We start from the raw sequence: 23493 nt of genomic DNA, 5'->3' as shown, positions 1-23493 counted from the left end.
GGTGGAGGAAGGAGGGACCGGATGGTTGCAAAGCATCTCAAAACTGCTGACAATGTAAGGACCTCCTTATAAGAGCTCCTGCTCCTCCCACAGTTCCTTGAAGAACCTCTTTCTAATGCTCTTGGAATTTTACTGCAGAATAGAAATTCAAGGGAGGGTTTGCACATCTTGCCCAGTTGCTCCCGGGGCTCAGGTCTATCTGAATTCCCATCTGACCGGGGCTCTCGTGACTGGTGCTGGTGGGCTGGTGCTGGGGTGGAGGAGATGGCTCTGCCTTATGTCTTGTCCCCTTCCCATGGTGACTCTGCAGATCACAGCTGCCGTGATTTGTTCCTCTCCACCTGCGGTGGGGATGGCCTTGCCTGAACCTCGCCTGTGTGTGCTGAGCATTCATCTCCACTTTTATGGGTGTTTTATTTACTAGAAATCCCTGGTGCGTATGTTCTCCTTTTTAATCTCTTTGATGCTATTGTGTATTACAGGCACAAAACACCTCAGACCAGTTTGGTTTATTGGGTCTGTCTAGAGAAACAACCCTCTTGAGGAAGAGCCCCGCTGGGGAGCAAGGCTTCAGCAGTGAAGAGGTTAATGCGGTCTGTCCCGAAAACTATCTGTGCCTCATGCCAAGCCTGATTGTCATCTTGCTCCTTTTAGCCCCCGCAGTTGTTCTGTCCTCAGATGTGGCCATTTGATCTATGAAGGATGCATGTTTGTTGGGAAACTGTCACTTGCTTCAGCGCTTCTCGTGCCCTGTTAGGTGGAAGAGGTAGCACCCAAGCCTGCTGTTCCTTCTTGTGTCCTTCAACCAAAAGTATGTGGTGATGTGTGGAGACCTTGGCCAGCAAAATGTGCTCCGTCCCCTAGTAACAGGTTGCACAGATTATGCAACTTATGCAACCAGGGCCCATTTTAACTTGCTTTTTGCTGGTGATCCCCTTCTTCCCAGGTGTGCCAGATGGAGGAGAGGTAATGGTCCTGTCGGGGCATGGAGCCAAGCCAGAGGTTACATCTGTAAGAGCTGGCAGCAGCCAGGGCAGAAGCAGCATGCAGCCTTCACGTGCTCGCTTTCCAAAGGGCAATATAGCTAGAATTTGGTTCAAGGTTTGTAGGTCAGGTTTCCATTATACAGCTGTACTGGTTGCAGCTGCTCGTGTGAGATCCAGACCTCATTGGATGCTCCTGGTCTGGTGGGCTCCTTTCCCCGGGAATTATTCTTTATGATGTACAGAAAGAAACAGGATTTCTCTGTTGTAGCACTAATTGGGGTGGTAATGGAGGCTTGGAGTGGGATTTGCTTCAGTCTGTGAAATGTGGGAAACATCTCAGAAGCATTTGTTACAAACAGCTGCTTGGAAAGAAATAAATTTTTTTAAGACTGTGTTTTTTCCAGGCAGAGGTAGGACCAAAAACAGTTGAGGAGGGATCTTACAATTGATCACAGATCTAGTAATGAGAATCAGATCTCCTGCATCTCCCAAAACAGGTACAAGTGCTCTTGGCACAAGTCGCACTGAGCACGTGGATCTCTGCCCGTGTTGAAAGACAGGACTGCTTGTGTGAGGAAAGTTATACCCCTGGTTTAGTGAGTGAGAGTGCAACCCTCCCGTTTCATTTCACAAGGGATAAAATGGTCCGTGGTGTCTCCAGGAACCACAGCACTTCGATTCCTGTCCTCACGATGGTCTGTAAGGGCCCCGTCACCCTGGCTAACCAGCCCCGCTCCCGTTCTCGAAGGACTTGCTCTCGAAAAGGGCGTTGAGTAAGATGCTACAGGCCTCTTCTGCTGGATGTTGGTCAGCAGAAAGTTACGTGTTCTTTCACCAGAAGCTGCCAAAGTTGCTTACTTCTACTCAGTGCTGGAGATACTGAATTTTGGTTTTAGTAGCAGGAAAAAGTAGGGGGGTGCTGGATCCGGCCCAAGCGGTTGCATGGGACTGCATGTCTTCCCAGTACCGTGCATGAGCCGCAAACCGACTCCTGGTTCCCTGTGCTGTCACTGGGATCCACCTCTGCAACCTGTAATTAGTGCTGCCAGCAGAGCAGTGTAAGCAGCCACTTAAGCATTAATTACTTTAATGAACTTACTAAGGTGGGTTTAGCTACTAAAGCATTTTGTTGTTACTATAAATTTTTAAGTCAAAATATTAGACTGTGGAATTGATGGGAGATGACACAAAGCTCGAGCCTGGCTTTCCTCTTGTCTTAAAGTTCAAAGTGTGGGGGTTTTTTAGGTAATTTAATTATGCAGTCTTTTCTCCTCCATTGCACTGAAGCAGCCACAGCCGGCAGCGTGGCAGGAGGGCGTAAGGAGGCTCTCTCCCCGTTTGCTCATACGTAGGTGTAAGGGATGCAGTGAGTACAGGGTAATCTGCCATCCGAGCCCAGAAGATGGATGTCACCTTACTTGCACTGTGACAGCTAAAAGGTGTCCCATGATGTTTGGGCTCTTGTAGTGTTAAATATGTAATGAAAAACTCCCTGATGTGAGGGATCTGCTGGTGAGGGAGCTCTCTTATAAGCAAACAGGATGGAATAAAATGGTTCATTAACAAAACTGGTTTTAATACAGAAGTAAGCAGAGTTTTCACCACTGTGGAGAGAATGGTCCTGCCACTGCTAATGGCAAAACTTAATGGGGAATTTTAATGACTGTTAATTATTTTGAAAACTGCAGTTTTCTTGGGAAATGCAATAGACTTTGGCAAACTGAAGCTTTTCTCCACTGTTGCAGAAATAAAAACTATAACTCCTCTGAGCTGACTCTTGCTGAAGAGGGTATGGGAGCTCTGCATTTGACTTGTGATACTAACGTGGAGAGTTGGACAGGGTCTTTCATCCCCGGACAGGAGACCTCTCGAACGGACGAGGGGAGAGAAATGGGATATATTGCTCTCTCTCTGCTCCCTGCTGTTGCCTGCAACTCCTTGTTCCCACTATCGAGGAGTTATGTCTTCAATATTCAGAGATACTGCTCTGATAAATGGGATGCTTTAAACCTGCATAAGAGCTGTAGGAATTATGTATATGTTAATTTGGTGGTTTAAACTATGTATTTTGTTAGTATTAATAAGCTCAGCGTGTAAATACAAAGCTAAATAAATAAATAAAAAAAAATCACTGTATGCACTGAGACTAAAGTGCTCATCTCAGAAACAGGATGAAACATCAGTGACCTGGTCTGAAGCAGTAAGGCAAAGCACTTTCTGGAGGAGAATTTGAGCTCTTTCCCTCTTTACATTAAATAAAAGACTCCTAGACTGACCCTGAAGGCTGTTAGAGCAGTCTTGTAAGTGTTGGGAGTCCTGAGCTCACACCCCTGGTGTGAGCTGTGCCCATGGGTTTGGACCCCAGACCTCCCCCCCGGTGAGGGAGCATCCTTGTTCCTCTGTCACGACGTACACAACTCCTCAGCAGTTTGTGAGAGGGAGCTGGTTTTCTCTCTCCGCCCAGCTCTGAAGGGTTTTGCCAAATTCAAGCCGTATTCTGCAGATGAATGTTTTAAGCTGACTGAGATGGCTTTTGAAAGTGAAGGAGCCACTCACTAAAAAGGAAAGTGCTCATGACCCCGTGCGCAGTTTCTTTCTTTACTGCATCAAAGTGCAGGAAGCTCAGCAGAGGAGAGCTGGCAGCAAAAGCTGTCTTGTTTTGAGTTTACATGAGGCTGGCACTTTGCTGTCTACGGATATGGCAAAGATGGGTGAAGGCAACAAGTTGGACTTTTTTTTTTCTTTCTGAACAGTCTAAATGACCTGTCAAGCTCTCAAGCTGCTTCCCCGTGGGCTAACCTCCCGGCAACCACAAAGCTATATTGCATCATCCAGCCGGGGAACACTCATCTTCTGCTACTTGAGGTGGTGGGAAGCAGAAAGCACATAGAACTTGTGACAGAAGACGTTTGAGAGAGTTTTCAACTTTGTGTGATGAGGCAGGTGAAATAACTATTAAAACAAGGTGGTCTGTAGGCAAAGCACTTGACAGTCAGGTTACAGACCAACTGCGTGCCCACTTCTTTTGACCTAATTTAAAGGTCTTTTATGCAGTCTCTGAGGAGTCATGAAAAGGGATTTCAAACCTTCTTCAATGAAATTAGGAAACGTTAAGGAAGTTAACTTTTTGTCCACCATTCTTTTTTTTTTTTTAGATTTTATCTTCTTTTTAAGTTGGATGCTCAAGATAATGGGTCTTAAATTTGGATTGCACAACTAGCAACCTGCAGAAGTTTATGCCGTGATCTTTATTGAGCAGACCATCCTCAACTGGATCAGGCCCAGGGTCCACGAGGTAGATGGTCTCCAGCTTCAGCCCCTGGCTGGGGGGACTAGTGTCCTCTGTGCACAGCAGCTGTCACACAGATTTCTTTATATACCTTCTGTCAGGCCTGTCTCATTGATTATAAGTATTACTGTAGCTGTGAAAAACCTGCATTTCTGCCAAGCTCAGGTGCTAACTTCTGATTCAACTCTTAAATGTATGAACCGGTTTCCATGCAGCGCAGAATACCTTTGATGATGTTCATGGATAAACTCTCTTGACTTCTCTGACAAGGGTTTGCTGGTTGCCAAGAGCTGGGAGAGCAGTCCATGTGGCTCTCTAACCTTTTTGGTTCTGTTGAAAACAAATTTGCAGCACGGAGAGTTGGGGTGCACAGGTATTTCTTGGAAATGCCCCTGCTTGGTATGCGGTGGTACAAGGATCACCCGTGCCTCCAGGCCCGGTCCCACCAAGGGGCAGTGTGCCACTAGCTGTGGGACTTCGTGCAGTTGCTCGGTGGCCCATGACAGCTGCCGCTGCCTCTGCGCCCCGTGCCAGCGTCGGGCTGTTGCGGGCGCTGCGAGGCAGGGGCTGCACGGGGGTGACGCTCGGCATCGGGAGGTGCTTTGGGATTGGAGGTGTTTGACCTGGAGAGCAAGTTGAATGCGCTTTTTCATTAATACAAGAAAAGAAGTTCGAGACTGTATGATTTGTCTGTGTGTGATAGGTGCTGAAATGAAGATTGAAAGAGAAGTGGTTTGAAACTGGGGGAATAGTGTGATTTGATCAGCCCCAAAAACTTGCAGCCTTCTGGGACTTGAGCTTGTGAGAGGGGAGATAAAAAAGAGGTTGTCCTGGCTGGGTTGCTGGTGAAGATCAGGGATGGTTGTCAAATGTAGGCTTGGCAACCAAACGTGCTTCATTCTCTACCTTGGTGACGGCATCATTCCTGATTCGTAATTAAATGAAGTGTGCTGCCACGCTGCAAGCCCTTCGGTTGACCTTGCTCCCCCACCTCTTGCAACTCGCTCTCCTTGCCCAGCCCAGGTCCTCGATGTGGTCAGCAAACAGGTCTGAGCCGAGCGGCGGAGGCCTTCCTGCGGGAGCGATTCCAGCCGAGAGCTGCTGCCGAGCCACGGCTTCGGCTTCTCTTTAAAATACCCACGGACACAATTACCGAACTCTGTCAAATACAAGGTTCACCTTGGGATCTGGTTGCTGTCGAAGCTGTTAGCGTTGGGAGTTCAGCTGCTTTGCCCAGTTCCTCTCGGCTGAACAACCGAACGGAGAGTTTTCTTGTGCTTAAAGGGTGGAGCTGGGACTCAAGGGCTCTGTCACAGCTGTGCCATGGACTGTCACTGTGACCTTGGCAGAGAAACCTGAACCTCCAGAGTCCTGGTCTAACTCAGGCTGAGATATCACATCTGTGAAATGAGGCGAATACTGATTGTAAAATCCCGGGAGACAGTCTGGAGCTCGCTCTGCTAACGGCAGCAGCGCTTTCGGAGATCTCTGGATGAAAGGCTCTGTTGAAATTCAAATGTCTGAATTCTGTAAAATTTGCTGCTGAATAATTACAGGTTGCAAAAACAGAAGGGCTGCTAAGGATCAGCTGATGCTTCTCTGGTAAAGTTCAGGTTGCTGCTAAACTTGTGTGAAAGTTTTCTTTCTGTAGTGTTTGCTTTTTAAAAGGAAACCACAATCTCTCTTAATGTGACCAAAAAAAAAGGAAGGGGACGACTTTCTGCTTTTATAGACACTTCCCTTCCAGCACTGCGTGGCAATGCAGCGTTTCCAGTAAGAAACGGTGCTGCTGAGCAGGGGGTGATGTTTTAGCAGATTACACTTTAACTCCTGGTGTGCCCCCTGTGGTCTCCGGTGTGGGGTAATGGTGTGAGACACACCTGGGCTGGGTGTGACCTGGGGGCTGGCACTGGCTCCTGCTGCTGCCGTGTCACACAAAGCTGGTTTTGAGAGGGCTGCATTGCAGAGCGTGTCCCGGCACACCGCGCTTCTGCCTTCTGCAGGCGTTTAGACCTTGGCTACGTGGCACCCTGTTTCATGAATGCAGTGATCCATGGGAGCAGGCCTAGGGATGTAATTTGGTCCTGTATCTCTTAAAGATCTTCATCGCCAATGTACTCATCCTAAACTAAAGGGAGAAAAAGTTGGAGGGGGGGGAAAAAAACAAGACGTGCTGATCGAGGTCAGAGTGGGTGCTGCTGAGGGTGGAGCAGGTACCGAAACAGCCAGAGCACTTGGAGCTTCTCTAAAGACCAGGGCAAGGTTAGAGATGCACAGCAGAGAAAAAGGGTCTCTGAACTGGGGCAGGCTGAGGAGCAGAGAAGGGGGAGAGCCTGGTCTGCCAGCGAGCTCCGGGGCTGCGGTCAGCAGGCTGTTACTGCAGGGAATCGTTTGGTATTAATTCAGGGGAGCTTGAAAAGCAGATATGTATTTCCCCACCCCTCCACCAAAACCTCTTTTCTGTTACTCTAAATAGAAAGTTTCCTGTTTTATAATTGAAACTCTTAAAAACATTCATGAGGTTCAGGTCGGCATACAGCTGCTTAGCTGAGGCCATAGCATGCCTGAAATACGAGCTGGGGCAGAGGCTGTTGACTCTGGAACCTAGTAACTCTTTCAAAAGGCAATACGAACTATTTCCTGCTACATGGAGCATATTAGAGTATCCTCTTGCAAATACTGGCAGGCTGGCTCTGCGTGGTGCTTCGGGGGATATTGCAATTCTGCTCCTCGGATCAGCTGTTATGTTATTGTGTTAATGTAACTGGGGAAGCTCTTCATGTGCTCAGACAGCTGCAAAAGTTTACCTCCTGACACTATCGCTCCCTTTTACCTAAACACTTCTTAAGCTCTAATTTCTATTAAAGCCAATTAATTTTTTTGCTGCATTTCCTTTTTGGTACCCTGAAAGATTTATTTTCTAATAAGCTTAGTACAGACATCACAGGTGATGACTGCTGTGTGTCTCAGTAGGTAGGTTTTGGTCCAATACATCAAAAGTAGTTTCTGAACAGGTATATAAGTGGGATCGTCTGTGCTACTCGGATAAAAGGCCTTGATGTTGTGTTGTCTGAATGGATTTGCATGTGTTGTCATGGCTTCCAGGAAGAGCTTTTTGTAGGAAGAAAGTTGGAAGTAGCCAGAGCAGTAGGAGAACAGGAGGTCCTGGTCGAGCATTTACTGACTCTGTAGGTGCCCTTCCATCTAAATCTGCCTGAAACACGAAGGGAAGCGAGATGTGTTGCTTGCCTGCTTGCACCCACCGAACTCAACATTTCAGGCACGAACTCAAGAGATGGGGGATGCAGGTTCCTATTGAGCTGCTGCTGGAGGACGTGGCTGTCCCTCATCCCTCACTTGCTGTTGGTGTTCCCTGCTCAGGCCACTGGCTCGTGTGGCTCTGGCCACAGTGGGACAATTTCCTCTGCGCGTTGTCAGTGCCTTCTGCTGTGCACCATAGCACCCTAAAAGGCAGCATTGCTCTGCTCGTCACTACAGCTTCTGGGTCATCCTTGGGAAACTTGGCCTTGGTCTCCTTGATCCATACCTCCATAAGTCTGACTTAAATTTATTTTTAGTACTCTTGAAATCGGCACCATTCAAATACCTACTCCAAAATGCCTCTTAAAGAGAGGAGAGGCTCTTTGGCAGCCCAGGTGTCACTGTTGCAATGATATTGGGGAATCTGCTTTCATGGCTCCCTGCCCATGGAAATCCTGCTGAAGGCAGCTGAGCCCGAAGGTTATATAAAACACTCATCCCTTTTAAAGCCCATCATCTGTTTAAAAACCATACCAAAATGATTTATTTATTCTTCCAATAACAGATGAGGAATGGGAAACCAAGAAAATAATCTCTGACTTTAGTTTTCCTTTATGTATTTGGTATCTCCTGCATGGACCAATTTCACTGTTAGTCTGAGCAGGAGGAGAGGATGAAGACGCTTTTGAACATGACGCTACATCCTTTGAAAGGCTTGTCAGATGGCAGCATCCTCTAATTTTTATTTTCCCTGTTGAAATGAATTTGGCTTTGTTTCTGCTGTGTCCTTTGAGCATTGCTGGTTGCAGATGGGTAACTTGCACGCTGTTACTTATCTGAGTAATCCCAGGTGGATGGCAGCCATTAAAGAAAGATGCTTTAGCATCACGAGCACTAACTGGATTATCAGAGCTTGAAGTCCTGTAGATGCAGAACAAGAAAAACACGGGATGCGGTAGGGTTTGGGTACCTGGCTGTGGCCCATTCATCCAAGACGCAGCTGTAGGCGGCTGTCCCCTTATAGTATTCTTCTTGGTGCTCTGGTGCTACAGTGATGGATAGGGGTCAAAGCATAAAGCAAAAATTGATTAAAATAGACACAAAGAGGGGGAGAAAGAATTGGACCCTATGCATTAAATAAGTGGATGAGTTGTTGACAGCTCTCGCTTGCTGTCAGAATAAAACTTGTGTACGATCCGGGCCCCAAGCTCTGCAGGAAGAGCCTGCCGTGCGAAGCAGGCTCCTTGGGGCTAAGGAAGGGTATGCCCTCTTAAGCAAGAAGCATCAAAATCAGAAATAGATTTTCCTTGAGAGAAGCAGCACCTGAGCCGAGTGTAGCTGCATGAAATGTCCCTGCCCGTGTGAATATGGCACGAAGCAGATGGGGCTCTGCTGGCCTCTTTCCAAACTTCCCAGATTTTGTGGGTATATTAGAAGGAATGTGTGTGCCCAGCTATAAACTAGGTGGGAAGTGTCTTAACAGGCTTTGAACTTTCCCGAGAAAGCTTGGTGATCAATCATGATGGGATGCCTCAGCAGGCGAACTGGGCCATATTTATTTTTAGATGTACTAAATGTTTGAAGCTGTCTTAGTGTGGGTTTTTGTTTTCTGTGGGTTTTTTTGTCTTTCAAAAAGCTTTAGAGAGCTGCAGAATTTATCAATGGACCAGGATGGGCTATCAGTTGTACGTTGCAGGGAGTGGAGGATAAGGCTGAAGTAAGTTCATCCTGTTATTGCTCAGGGTTTAGATATGCTCTTAAATATGAATATCATAGTATGCTGTATTAGGAAGCTGGACGCTTTGCTGGCAGAGCGCTCATAGCTTCAATGCTGTTTTCCTTGCAATGTTTATCCTGTGTAATAAATATCTCTGCAAAACCATAGCAGTAAAAATGCAGCTTTGAAGTAGCTGAGCCCATCCATAGGACCGTGCCTGGCAGGCTGGGGATCAGTCTTTCTAGACCTTTGCCAACACACCTATGTGGCACAGATACCACCAGTATCTCACTACAAGTAATGCTGGGAAGAGTTTCTTCTGCTATGCTGGGTTTTTGACTAAAGCTACATGTGGGTGAAAGTGACTTCTAGCCGTGTGTAAAAGCGTGCATCTTAATCCAAGTGAAACTTCTCTTCATTTTATTCAGTGAAATCAGGTATAAACATACAAGAATTATTCTACTGCTGTAGAGACCTCAGTGCAATAGTAGCGTTTAAAGGTGGCCTGAGAACCAGAAAGTGAACTAGAAGAGTTTAAATATTTTCAAAAAGAAATCGTTGAGTGCAAAGGATCAAGATAAACCTGGATTTTTAAAAAGTAATGGCCTGTGTGTATATGTAAACTTGGAGCACACAGGTAAGCCTGTTTGCCAGTATGGACAGTTTGCCACTATATATTTTTGGGAGGAATCAGGACCTCCTATCAGAAAGGTGTTCGGTGTTTTTTTCCCCTCCCTGGTATCCATATCAGTTTCAGTTGGCTTCTTCTCTTATGAGTTATTAATACTTGAGGTATGCAAATGCTGGGTATAGATGGGAGTGTAATAGTATCCAGAATTTTATGGTGTAGCTTATTGACTTAGGGGGAACTGCTCTGACAAAGGCATTTTTTCTTCATGGAAAAGTCTTCATCTGGTTTAGGAACTTTTCTGGAAAACCTGTTTCTAGTGCAAACTCAGTGGGAAGTAACATTGATGAAAAACCACAGCGCTGTAATATCTCTTCAGGTGAGAGAGCTGATTACCCCGCATTGAATTTTCCTTAGGGCCTTTGCAGTGGTTTCTTTTGTCTTCCCCCTGATTTATAGGTTGGGGGGAGAATAAGTGAGGCTTGGACATGCTTGGGAGGAGAGGGAGCTCCTGAGAAGTGGGTTTGTTGTGTTCGGGGAGGAGAATCTGTCTGAGGCTGCCCCAGGACATGTGATGGAGGGTGACTTAAAACCTAGGATGTATTTTCACAGCTGTTGTGGGAGCTTTTTCCATTTAACACAGCACATATGTGAATGATAAAATATAAATTGAAGATTAATGTACACCATCTTGGTGTGTGAGAGGCTCAGTTGTAGGCAGAGCAAGCAGAATAATGGAAAATACATTTGAGTGATTGTTCAGTTAATATAATTTGCAATGAATTATTCACAACCATTTTGTTCACCCAGCTCTTATTGTAATAATTTTCACTCCTTCATTTGCTATGCGTTTGAAACTGCTTCCCACAACTTGTGCTTGACGTGTAATAAAGTATATCCACGCATCCAGCCCCTTCTCCCCACCTCCCCCCACCTACATGCAGAGAAGGACAGACTTTAAAGAGTTCAGCATTTTAGGTACTGAGCTCTCTTCAAGAAGTTAATCGTTAAGTGTTAAAGTGGAGGCTGCTGCCTGCTGAACCTGCCGATGTGACCCATACAAGCCCATTCTGTTGGGCTTGGAGTGACCTCAGCTTGCAGAGGACCCATTTCCATGCTATACCTTGTGCATATGGGGGGGATCTTCCTTTCATGAGTGGTGTGCTGAGGCTTAAGCCGACAGAAGGTGATCAGCTGGCATCGAGTGATTAATCTGCGTCCTCGTGAGCTGAAGCGTACGCTTCCTACCTGTATGGCATCACTCGTGCCTGGAGGTGGGAGGTGAAGGTGTTGGGCTTCGCAGCGAGGCATGTGGCACCGGCAAGCTTGAAGAGAAGCACTTTGCTTGCTCAGGTCCCTGTCCCTTATGTTGTGCGTTAAGCAGAGGAGCGGGTCGGTGGCAGTGCCACAGCCCTGGAGCTGAGGGTCTGGCTTCCAGCACTGCAGAGTGTCGCAGTTGTGCCCTCCCTTTCCTATTCTTAAGGCACTGAAAAACCCAGAAATGCACACTTCTCCTGAAGTCCATCAGAAAGGAAGGCTTGTTCTTCCCGGCCACATGGGAGGGCAGGAGGTTTTCACCCAGGCCGTTCCTGGATAGTGGGCATGGGGAGGATCCATGTCATCCCTCCAAGTCCCTCTGCAGGTCTGCCCACAGGGAGCAGGGGGTGACGAAGCTGCTCTTTGCCACCCCGTGCCTTGCCGCTGGGGGTGGTGGGTAGGAATCGGGGCTGCGTTCTGCTGCGAGCTTGGTGGGACGCTGGGTAAATCCCCTGGCTTGTAAAAGGGGGCATATGTAATAGGAAATGGCAGTTCTTGGAGACTCCTGCCTAGCTGTTGGGGTTTGTTGTCTGGAGCATGAGGAACACTGAAAGCAACATCCCTCTGACTTCAGAGACAAGAGCCAGGACTCGTTGCTGCCCAACCCTGTGCTCCCCTGCCGAGCCCCAAGATGCAAAATTCAGCTTAGGATTAGTTGGAAAGGACTTTGATCTCTTATTCAAGCCATGTTTGTCTGGACTCATTGGTACCACATCCATACCTAGTTTCATTACCTTTCTTTTACTTTCATTTACTTTTCTGTGCTCTTTTCTGGTGTCTTGTGGTTGTCGGTCTTCGGTGTGTGGGGAGACACTGGGAAATGTTTTGAGGGCTGTGGTGAGCCAGTCCCAAGGGCAGATGGGAGCCAAGGGGAAGTGCACTGCAAACACGAGGGCTGCTGCAGGGGTTAATGGAGAATTCAAAGCTGCTTTAGGGTAGGGTAAATCCTTCTCTGAATCTTAACCCTTCAAGGACTCTTACAAGCTCCGTCAAGCCGTGATCGCAGAGCCTTCAACACAAAACCCCATACTCCGTAACAAGCTGGGACTTATACTACTGCTTCTTCCCGTGGAGAGACAGCACTTGTAAGGTTAACCTGCCAGCATCTACTTGTCCAAATCTCCGTAATCAGGAAAAACATGATTATGAAGCTGCGTGTCATTAGTACACAATGCTCTTAAATGACAGAGATTGAATTAAAACCCTAATGGCAGAGTATCCAAAGTAAATAAGAGACAACCAGATCCACTGGTGAATGATTTGCCTACCACTCAGCTTGGATTAGGAGAGCAGGACCTTGGGGCTGGCCAGAAACAGTAGAAGCACAGTTATTAAATTGGATATACTGGCTGAGGTTCAGCGCTCTTATTACTGTCAAGCATGCAAGTGTCGGGGGGTGTGAGCTGAGTGTAGGCGTGGGCTTCCTGCACTGGCCTTTGAGCTGGAAAAAGCTCAGACTCTTTGGACTCGCCGCGGTGGGGGATGAGTTTTGTTCTTTGTTGTATTCTGCTTTTTTGTATCAGTTTCATTGAGCAGGTGTCAATGCCTTGAAATTATTTCCAGCAAATGTAAATTCCAGCATTCATTTTGAATTGGGTGAAACAATCCTGTGATATAAAGTGTTTTATTTCACTTCTGTCTGGTTTTGCCTTCCTTTTTGATAACGTCAGACCGGTGGCTTCCAAACAAAATTTCACTTTGGTTTCGATTTGCCTTTCTCGCGAGTGCATTTTTCCAGATCTTTTAAACAAAGCTTCATAAATCAACATTGATGTCATTGTGGACATGTTTTCCATGTTCTGCTCGGGATGCCAGAAGTGCTCTGTCCCCAGGGACAGCCCTGATGTGCTGGGGAAGGAGATCCCTCTAACAGTGGGACAGCGATCGGGCAAAAGCAGCAGAAGCAGAGGCTGCAGGATGCTTTGGGAGTGACCAGCCTTGCAGTCTTTTTGATTGCCGGCTCTGAAGGTGGTTATTGCCCTTTTAGCTTTGTTATCGGTCCTTATTTAGCAGCTCTGGTTATGCTTAATGGTTGCATCTTTGCCAACAAATAAGATGGGACTTGAATACCTGTTGCTACCCTGGCCCCGGGGAGACGATTATGAACCTCTGGCTTGTGCCTGTGCTGTCAGTGACATCTGAGGTGGGAAAAGCATTAGGTAGTGAAATCTCTGGAGAAAAAGCAGGGAATGAGCAAGTAAACAACAGAAGATGGGTATAGATCACCAAGATCTGTCAGCAGTGTTGAATTTGAAGAGTTTCTGGTTTTGCTAATAATCCACTTCCTCTGCCAGCCTTATTGCTATTACCACGTGCAAAATCTGTACCTCAGAGCAAACTTTATCTTTTACCTAGGGGCTAATGGCTTTTCATGTGTTTCAGAAATTTGCATTTTAATGGAATAAATCTTATCCTTTCCCTCCAAAGCAGTAATAAAACAATAAAGCCTCTGGGAAGCCCCTGAACGTATGTGGCCTCTTGTCCCAGATTGATAACTTCTTGAGGCAAGACCTTATCTGCCCCACAGTGAGACCTCTCTTGTGGTTGTAACTCAGGACCCCAAAATCCCTGATTGCCTTTGAGCTCTCCTGGGCTGTAGTGTGCAGAGGTTCCACTCAGATGTTGCAAAGCACAAGATAAAAATGTAGATTGTTCCGGCACAACCATATGAAAAGAATAGCTGTAATAGCAAAGTCTCCTTTGGAAGGAAGTTGGGGGAAAATTGTATGCTGGTGCTCTCTGCTGGATAAAACCAAGAAGGCCTTTTTCTCACTGGCGCTGCAGTGACTGCGGGTTCATGCCAGTGTTGAGCTCTTGGCTGCGAGGTCTCCTGCAGCTCTGCCCGCACTGGGACACCCTGGCGGTGCAGGTTGCCTTTGTCTTGAACTGGCCAGGGCTATCTGAGAGCAAGAGATGTGTTAGGATTACTGATCTGACTCCTTTCCTCCTGTCTCCTTCCCTTACAGTGTGTTACTTGCTGAAGAGCAACATCAGCCCGGACCTGTGCAATGAAGATGGATTAACTGCACTGCATCAGGTGAGGCATGGGAGGAGGTCACAGCTCCCTGCCGCTCCGCACTGTCACGTCTTCCCACTGCCCTCTGAGCAGACCTGCCAGGGAGAACGGAGAAAGCTCTTGTATTTAATTTTGCTGTTCAGTTAAAGCAGTGAAACTTCACCATGTTGTGCTGGTGATCTTGTTTCTTGGGGAGCAAACTGAGATCAAACCCTTCTGTTGCTGTATCTCAGACTTCGTTCAGTGATTATAAGAGCTCAGGAATTGGTGCTGGGTTTCAGACAAGAACAACATTTCTCTCACCCTTTAATCTTTGCAGGGCTGGGCTGTAAACTCTTAAAGCAGGTTAACTCAAATTTAGAGACTTTGGCAACCCACGGGTTTTGAAACTGGTTTAAATAAATGATTTGCAGGATGTTTGGAGAGCCTGCTGCTGCTCTCTGTAGGATCAGGGACTTCCAAAAGTCTGTATGAGATGGCAGCAGCTAATTGCCAGTAAAATACAGACTTGCCATAGTGGTGTGTAAGTTTGTGTCCTTCCTCAGAGCCTCTGCACTGATGCCATGAGGGGTTTTCTGTTCTTCTTCCTAAGGCCACCCTCCCCACCCCTCCTTGTGAGTCCTGATTTTCAGTGCGAAAGCATCAGGGAGTCAGCCTGCAGAAGGCCCGTGGGACTCGCGTGCCTGGCAGCTGCCGCCTCCGCTGCCGCGAAACAGTGGCATGGTTGTCACGCTCGCCCCGAGGGCGGGACGGGGACTCGCGGCTTTCTCTCCATTAGTCCCTGCTGTAAATGCTCCCATTGACTTGGGATTTTGGATTCTTCTGCAAGTCGCTTGCTCTCTTCAAAGCTGGACGGATGTTTGCTTAAAAATGCAAACTGGCTTCTGGAAGTATAAAAGGTCCCCACCACCACCACCTCTCCAAAGAGATGTTATTCTGCACACAGAGAAACGCTGACAGCCTCATTGCTTTCCCCACTAGGTGCTGAAGCCAAGGGTAATCCCACCTTGCCCACTGAAGGGTCAGTTACTGTAAAGGTGCATTTGGGAGTTGAGGTGGGAACTTTGCAGCCACTAGAATTAATTGAATCCCTGAACAGAGAAAAGCTCCTGGGTGAACACTATTGCCCATTAGCAGTGGCTTCCAGTGAGTGATGCAGTTACACTTCTGTGATAACTTGGCTGTGTGACAGGCGTGATTTTAACCTCACTTCCATATACAAACAGTAAACAGAAATAGAAATACGTACAAGGTTCTTGTCACTCGGCTGCTAAAATGCTTGTTGTGGGGTATAATTCAGCCCCATTACAAGCCCATACTGCAGTGCTGAGCTGCGAGTCTCCCATGTGGGTCTGCAGTAATGCGTAGACCACAAACAGGCTTCTTGCACAAGAATGAATCTTATTTTAGTGTCTTTATCACACACATGTTCATGTCAAGAAGTGGGCATGAGGTGGATCAAAGAGCAAATTCCACCTTCCCCAAAGGAAAGCGGTTGAGGCCCTTCTTGCATGCTACCTCTGGGACTGTGGTTGGTGTAAGTGCATCGAGGATGCTGATTTTTTTTCAGGAGATGAAAGGTGCCCTGTGAAGTACCTCATAATTCTGGGAATCCAACTTGCATTTCTTCAGATAACTGTGGTAGGTAGTGTGAGCTACTAGGAAGACTTTTACTCATCACATGCCAGTGTGTGGGATTTTCCCTAAGAAAAGGGAATGTCAGCTTGTCATCTCATCCCTTGGTATGTGGTTATACTGGTTACATTGAATTTCTGCTATGTTTGCTCTTGAATATGGAAGACCCAGTGGAACAGAAGCTGTGCACATGTTTGCTATTGTTCCCTACTGGTTCTGTCCGCAAACCAGAAGGCCCTGTAAAACACCAGTGACCTTCAGTCTGTCCAGTGTAGGTGTTCTGCATGGTGCTTTCTGACCCGGTTGTGCTCAATTTAGTGTTTAACTCTGTTGGAGATGCTTGTTGGCAAACACTGCAGGATAAAGTAGGTCTCCACGTCCAGGTACCCTGGTACAACTGAGCAGGTATGAACCCTCATCTTCCCAAAGTTTAAAAAAAACCCCAATCTGTCTGCATCTCTTCCTCGCCAGTGCTGCATAGACAACTATGAAGAGATAGTCAAGCTTCTCCTCAACCACGGGGCCAATGTCAACGCGAAAGACAACGAGCTGTGGACTCCGTTGCATGCAGCAGCTACATGTGGTCATATCAACCTGGTGAAGATCCTCATCCAGCAGTAGGTGGCTTTTTGTGTCTGTCCCTTTCTGCAGATCTGATTCTACCCACAGCTTCTGTGGATGGAAACCGAGACTGCTCAGTACCTTGCGAGATTGCAGCAGTGGTGATTATTCCCTGCTTTCAGGCTATTCATGGGACTCTTTCCTGCTTGGGGGAGAAGGGGGTGGAGGAGGAAGAGCAGAAAGGCTGAGGAGACGCAGTAAAACCCTAGGTGACTTGACTCAGTTTCATGAAGCTTCTGGAGACCGGGCCAAAATTTGCCCCTTTTTGCCTGTATTCTGGTGTGTACGTGTCTGTGTTTGTGCTTGTTGAACCATGCTCGCTGGATGGGTAGAAATAAGAGCAGCCAGGAGGATCCACCCTCAAGCTCTTAAACACAACTTCAGGTCTTCCAGCCAAAGTCAGAGACACTGACGTAGGAGGACAGCAGCATGTTTGTATAGCTCAAATACTTGGGTGAACTTTGTGACCTGTCTTACTGGCTCTTAATTAGTAACCAGTTAGCTTCTTGTAATGCGTTTGTTCCCCAGCGGTGTGACACAGGGTGCTTGCACTGGACCTTCCACTTGGCTTTACCAAGGCCCTAAAGCTCAAGTCTTTTCTAGACTTGCCAGCAAGGAGGAGGAAGCCAGACGTGTTTTAAGCTGTACCATTTGCAGCACCTAATGAGCACCTGCTGTGAATCCTGTCTGGAGCAGGTAGTCCCGACTCTGTAAGGAGCCCTCTCTTCCATTTCCTGGAGTGACGGTGTAGAGAGCAGAGCGTGCCTTGGGAGTGTTAACATGCTGCCTTGTGCAGCAGCGCCTGCTGCTTCTCCCTCGGGGAGGGAGACTTCTTCCTGGGATGCTGTCATCTGGGAGACTAGCACTGAAAATTTGGCCCTTCTTCTTTGGCCGTATAATGAAGAAAGTGGAGCAGAGGATGCAAACAATCATCCCTTGGAGGATGTTCCCACGTGGGTTAGGAAATTTTTGGATGGGGGGCATAAAAATGGAGCAAACAGATGTAGAAAAATATAGTGCATACCTGATTCTTAATTGAAGATGAGGGAGTGTCATGGGGATGGGTGGCAAGGTGAGGAACTGGAGCTTATGGCCCTATTTGTCATAGACTGACCTGTTTTGAGTAGTTGCCAGCAAATTTGGACTCTGGTAGCCTAATGTCATGATCCCATGCTCAGAAACAGTCTTCCCCTGGACTTTTGAGGAATAGGGTGATTTAATTTGTTTGCTACGATCAAAGTTGTCCTTTACAGGAAGTGTCACATATCAAATGACTGGTTAAACACTGCTTTTGAAGGCAGCGTTACTGGTATTTGGGACCGAGAACCCTTGGAGACCATCAGAGGAAGTAGCCCACGAAAGATGTCCCGTTCCTTGCTTTTTTATTTGCTGATTAAACTAACACTGCAACTACTCTGCAAATGTGAATTTCAATGCAGTTTGCTCTGCTCAGGCAGAGGGGAAAAAAATAAAGAAAGAAACAGGAATCTAAATGCAAGTGGATACTGTCTGCTGTCCTTCCATGGCTGGTAACCGTTAAGGTAGATCAGAATTCAGCTGAAACTATTCAACAACTAGCTAAAATGGCACAGTTCAGAAGCTGCTGGAAATTTTCTATTATGTGGGAATATGGGGACAGTGATCAGTTTAGCTGGCAATCTTACTTTCAAATAGTGGCCTCCCAGAGGTCACTAAAGGACTTAGAGAAGTGCTTTTGGTCAATCAGAAAGGGAAATTCACCAGTTGACAGGATATTTTTTTATTACTGTTTTTGCCAATGTGCCCTTGGCTAGATGGAAGGCTCCCTCCACCGTTCAGCCCCTATCTTTCCCAACTTTTCTGGTCCTTGTGAACTTTTCATTGAAGGACTGCCAGATGCCCAGATAACAAGCACTTGGTTGGTGGTTGCTTGGCGTTGTTATCCAGAAATTCAGCAAATAAATCACTTCTGTCATTGAGAAGCTGTCAGTCTGTCCAGTGCCAGGACCAGGAGAGGACAGGAAAGGCTCAGTGGCTCATGTGCCCCACAGCCCACAAAGAAGGCATAGCGTGCTGCCTTTCATCCACTTCTGGAATTTATCTTCCCCATTCATAGCTCCATGGCTTTGCTTCAAATCTTTCTTATCTCACACAAATCTTGGTGACATTTGGGCAACTACTAAACCCCCGTTAGTTTTTGCTAAGCATTTATCCCAGTGTTTGGCACTGTCTGCTCTAGGATGTCTGAGGTCCTTTCTTGTGTAACGCCGCTTTCTCCTTGCAGTGGAGCAGACTTGCTGGCAGTGAATGCAGATGGCAACATGCCGTACGACCTCTGTGAAGATGAGCCAACTCTGGATGTCATTGAGACTTGCATGGCCTATCAAGGTAAGGAGACTGAGTTCATGTAAAATACAGAAATGGGTCAATGTAGTACTAAAAATTACCTTGTTTTTCAGCTCTTGATTTGCCTCTGGAGAAAAGCAGAGACCTGCTGCCTGGCATAATTTCTTGGAACCTGACTCTGTCTAGTTTCTCTGATTCCTAAATAATGATGAGGGTGAAGGACGGGTGTCAGTCCCCTCAGCCACATAGCCTCTGAAAAAGATGTGAGGTCATATCAACCAGGAATTATTAAGTCTAATTTTACTCAACCAGTGGAGACAAAGACCCTTTCCAACTCTTCTCTCTCTAACTGGGATTTTAACAGGAATTACACAGGAAAGGATCAATGAGATGCGGGCTGCTCCAGAGCAGGTCATGATCTGTGACATTCATGACATACTTGCGACTGGACAAGACCTGAACAGGACTGATGCCCAAGGTGCTACGCTGGTGAGTGAAACTGCTGCGGCTTCACTTTTGCCTTCCTTCAGCCCGTAGGTTACGAAACCTGCCCTGTGGCAGGAGTTATGCAAAATCAACACGTACAAGTCACTGAGAGGAGTGAGGAAGCTATTTTGATCTTTTTCCCTGTTTTAGTTTATTGTCACGTAGGAGCAGGCTCTGTCCATGAGTACAGCTGACATAACTTAGTGTCTAACCCTGCGCTTCTTGAAGCGAATCCCTTGTTCATGTGAGCTCTGTCGGTTGTCCAGCGGCTCAGGTCCTGCAGCAGGGCTGCTGAGCACCTGGGTCCTGTCTGACAGTAGCTGGTACCAGCAGCTTCCAAAGAAAAGTGCAAGAAATCCCACAATGAGGAGTTGCAGAACATAGCACTTCTGCTGACCTCCAGGGAATTGGGACTGAACGACCTCCCAGTAATCTCTTGCTTCTCGCTAGTCTCATAGTCTGGTCTGACTCCCACGGAGGAGACGTGAGAGTCCCCTGGTTTTCATGGGAGCAGGATCTGGTGCTGGGCACTCCGGAGACTTTCTGCCGCCTCTTCTTTCTGCTTTGCATAGCATCTGGCTCATACAGAGTCGATGGAGTGCTGTGTTTATTCACGTATGTCCTGGTTTCGGCTGGGGTAGAGTTAATTTTCTTCCTAGTGGCTGGTACAGTGCTGTGTTTTGGATTTAGGGTGAGAATAACGTTGATAACACACTGATGGTTTAGTTGTTGCTAAGTAGTGCTTACACTAGTCGAGGACTTTTCAGCTTCTCATGCCCTGCCAGCGAGAAGCCAGGAGGGGGCACAGCCAGGACAGCTGACCCAAACTGGCCCAAGGGACATTCCATACCATGGGACGTCATGCTCAGTACATAAACTGGGGGGAGTTGGCCGGGGGGCAGCGACCGCTGCTCGGGGACTGGCTGGGCATCGGTCGGCAGGTGGTGAGCAATTGCATTGTGCATCACTATCACTTATTCTGTATATTCTTTTTTTATTATTATTATTATTATTATTATCCCTTCCTTTTCTGTCCTATTAAACTGTCTTTATCTCAACCCACAGATTTTACTACTTTTTTTTCCCCCCCGATTCTCTCCCCCATGCCACTGCGGGGGGGAGTGAGCGAACGGCTGCATGGTGTTTAGCTGCCTGTCGGGTTAAACCACAACAGCGTAGGATGGCATCTGCCCCTGGGCAGAGGAGAGCACCCAGGACAAATGTACAGCACAAAGCGAGCTGGCATCTGATTTGACTGGACAGGGACCGACAAGGCTGAACAATCCTAGTCCTGTTCCCTTCTTTTTTCACCTGCAAACGTGTGTCTTAAACCCTTGCTTACAGCAGTCCCAACTTAGGGAAGGTTCAGTAATGCTGTCATACGTGTTGGGACTTTGATACAACCTTGGTCATTTGATGCTTGGGCCCAGATATAACTGATATCCAGGCTGCTTGGTGTCATTCGTTTGATGGCCAGACCATGGCAGTGCATTCAGGTTTCTTAGCCTAAATTGTCACCTAAAGCATGTACCAGAAATGAAAGGGGAGGGCAGGGTCTCTCCAAGATAAACTCGGATGACTGAAGCTTTTATTGCAGCTTATTTTTTTTAACACGTTTTTCCCTTTAACAAGGATTATATACATAAATTTAAGCAGACCTCTTGGCTTCCCTTTTTGTATCACCCCCAAGTGATTACCTTGTTAATTCATATGGCCTCTAGAGGGTATGACCCCGTGCCATAATATTTATGTAGAAATTAATTGAATTGCCAGAAAGCATCAGAATTTATTTTCAGGTGAGGGTTTAACTTTGTGTGATGGAATCCACATGGAAATTTTTGAAAAGAAGCTTTAATTCTCCTCTTCAGCACAGTTGAAATAGGATGAGCTCTGAGTGGAGTTCATACCCTCAGAGTAGTGCATAGGTCAATGTTTTGCTCAGAGATGCAACAGCAGACCACAATTTTGAAAATCTTCAGAGGCACGAAGTGTCATGGGGGACTAAAGGAGACTATTATTGATGTCTCCAAAGCGATGGTTGTAGTTGGAAGCCAATATCTGAAAAATCATATTCCCTTAACTAAAAGTAGCCAAGGATTAAAATGGTTTCGATTTTCAAATGGTGACAACAATTATAGCATGAGTAGAAGTGCAATTGCACGAAGGGAGTCCTGACTAAAGCAGGCTGAAAATTTGGTCAAAAAAATCACATCCACAGCAGTTAAGTGGGGAAGAGGAGACATTCTTCTGACATGAGGAATGCAGAGTTTACGGTGGATGATGTTCTCCATTGCAGGCTTGCGTTTTGATGGTGCTGTTTCCCTACAGACTGGGAAGCACGTAAGAGCCCTTGATTTAAAATGTGAAAATATTATTTTTGTAACCCATATGCGTAAGTTATTTTAAGAACTGTTAAGCAGTTTCCTCTCCAAACAGAATTATACGCAGGTAATACTGAGTTTTAGTAACAGGAACAACATGCTTTTGACCTGATGGCATCTGCCAAATGTGAAATGTGCTGCCTGTCCAGATCGTATCCATAAGCTCCACTGAAACTTGCTGTATAGAATCATTCGTGGTCCTTGAGGTGGTTCATGCTCTGTTCCTTGTCTCTTAGCTGCATATAGCTGCAGCCAATGGTTATCTGCATGCAGCTGAAGTCCTTCTTGACCAGGGGGCAAGCCTCGATGTTAAGGACTGGGACGGCTGGGAACCTCTTCATGCTGCTGCTTTCTGGGGACAGGTAATGATTTTGTTGCAAATGTCATGTATGAGGGTGACATTTCCTTCTGCCTGGACAAATTGTGGAGTACTCTGCAAATGGAAGAAATCTGTACTACGGCTGGACTCACTGGACAGTGTCAGATGAGGTCCTTGGGGCTCCAAAAAGAACCTGTTGCTGAGAAAGTTCGGGGAGAGTACGTCTGTGCAGTTGAACGGTAGGAACAATGTTTAACAACACAGACGTACCAGAATAATTTGAGGCGAGTTGAGCATGTATGCCATTGCTTCTTATCTTATTCCAACTTTTCAGCTTTGAGGAGGCTTTCCTCCTCAAAAATTTTTTTCATTGCCTAAAATACCTCTGTCAGCTTGGCTTTCTTTCCCTTTCTGTAGATGCAGATGGCTGAGCTGCTTGTGTCCCATGGGGCTAGTTTGAGTGCCAGGACATCTTTGGATGAGATGCCAATAGGTGAGTTTACTAATCTTAAAAAAAAGAGATTGCCAAGAAAAGCTTTTCCCCCTAAGCATGCTGGAATCTTCACATGGTGCTTTCAGAAGCATTAACGTTATTTTTCAGGTGTCTTTAGAATCAAAGTTGCAGTTACTTTAACTGGGACTGAAGTTTTAAAGTGCTTAATTTGTTACTTCTGAAAATGCTTCTTCCTGCTCATAAAAACAAGGGAGAAGGAATTTGTCAAGCACCACGTCTTTCTCCTGTGTGTTTCCACTCATGTTATCCCTCTGTATCTGTGCTTGCGGGTCTTCCTGCTCTTATATTGTAGTCTTGGACTTGAGCAGCTGTTGAGTGCAGCCCTAAGACTTGGGTGTCTAACACTGCTTTGATGCAATGAAGTGTGGTAAGCTATATGGGCTGGAAAGAGAAAGCACACACAAGTCCTGGAACAGATTGGAAGTAAAAATGCCAAAGTGCTAGCATCTCACCATGTGTATTATAACCTTGTGCCACATTTTCTTTTGGCAAAAGGTTTTCTGAGCCTTAATTAAAAAATCTGTGCATCCTTGTTTTGAAGGTTGAAAGTTCTTGTCTTCTACCCTGATCTGCTTTGCCTTTGTCTATATTCTTTTTCGTTTTGGAGTAAGTAAAAATGCTCAAGTAAAAATGCTGTATTCAGGGGAGCTGCAGTCTGGTAATTACAGAAATTTCTTTTCCTCCCATCTTGAAGCATTGACACAGTGGTCAATATGTCTCTCACCCTTTCATGGGTAAAGGCACAGCATGCTCCAGAGATGGGACAAAACCTATCTGAACAGCTGGATCATCAGAAAGCTGAGCCCCGTCACAATCAGCAGCTCTTGTTTCCTGCTCCTGTTTAGGTGTCCAAAGCATTCTGCCTCCCCTAATTTGTTTAGAGATTAATGTGCCTAAGCATATTCTGCTTAAATTTCCCTTCTCTTCCTCCTAGCATTTGTAGTTGTATATATTAGGAAGGTGCAGTTAGTAACATGGTATTAATGGTACCACATTTG

General features: G+C 46.5%; 1 protein-coding gene across 2 annotated transcripts in view; it reads left to right on the top strand.

The window, feature by feature from the left end:
• Window positions 1-23493, top strand: part of PPP1R16B (protein phosphatase 1 regulatory subunit 16B) — a 62734-nt gene that overhangs the window by 35914 nt on the left and 3327 nt on the right. For both annotated transcript variants that reach the window (XM_076351930.1, XM_076351931.1), the window contains exons 3-8: window positions 14165-14235; window positions 16321-16466; window positions 18734-18837; window positions 19160-19284; window positions 21899-22024; window positions 22399-22474. In XM_076351930.1, the coding sequence (XP_076208045.1) occupies window positions 14165-14235; window positions 16321-16466; window positions 18734-18837; window positions 19160-19284; window positions 21899-22024; window positions 22399-22474 (648 nt within the window). The remainder of the gene's footprint in view (window positions 1-14164; window positions 14236-16320; window positions 16467-18733; window positions 18838-19159; window positions 19285-21898; window positions 22025-22398; window positions 22475-23493) is intronic.

The sequence above is a fragment of the Aptenodytes patagonicus genome, chromosome 14, assembly GCF_965638725.1.
Source record: "Aptenodytes patagonicus chromosome 14, bAptPat1.pri.cur, whole genome shotgun sequence".
In the NCBI taxonomy this organism is placed as follows: domain Eukaryota; kingdom Metazoa; phylum Chordata; class Aves; order Sphenisciformes; family Spheniscidae; genus Aptenodytes; species Aptenodytes patagonicus.
This window is presented reverse-complemented; position numbering and strand designations above follow the sequence as displayed.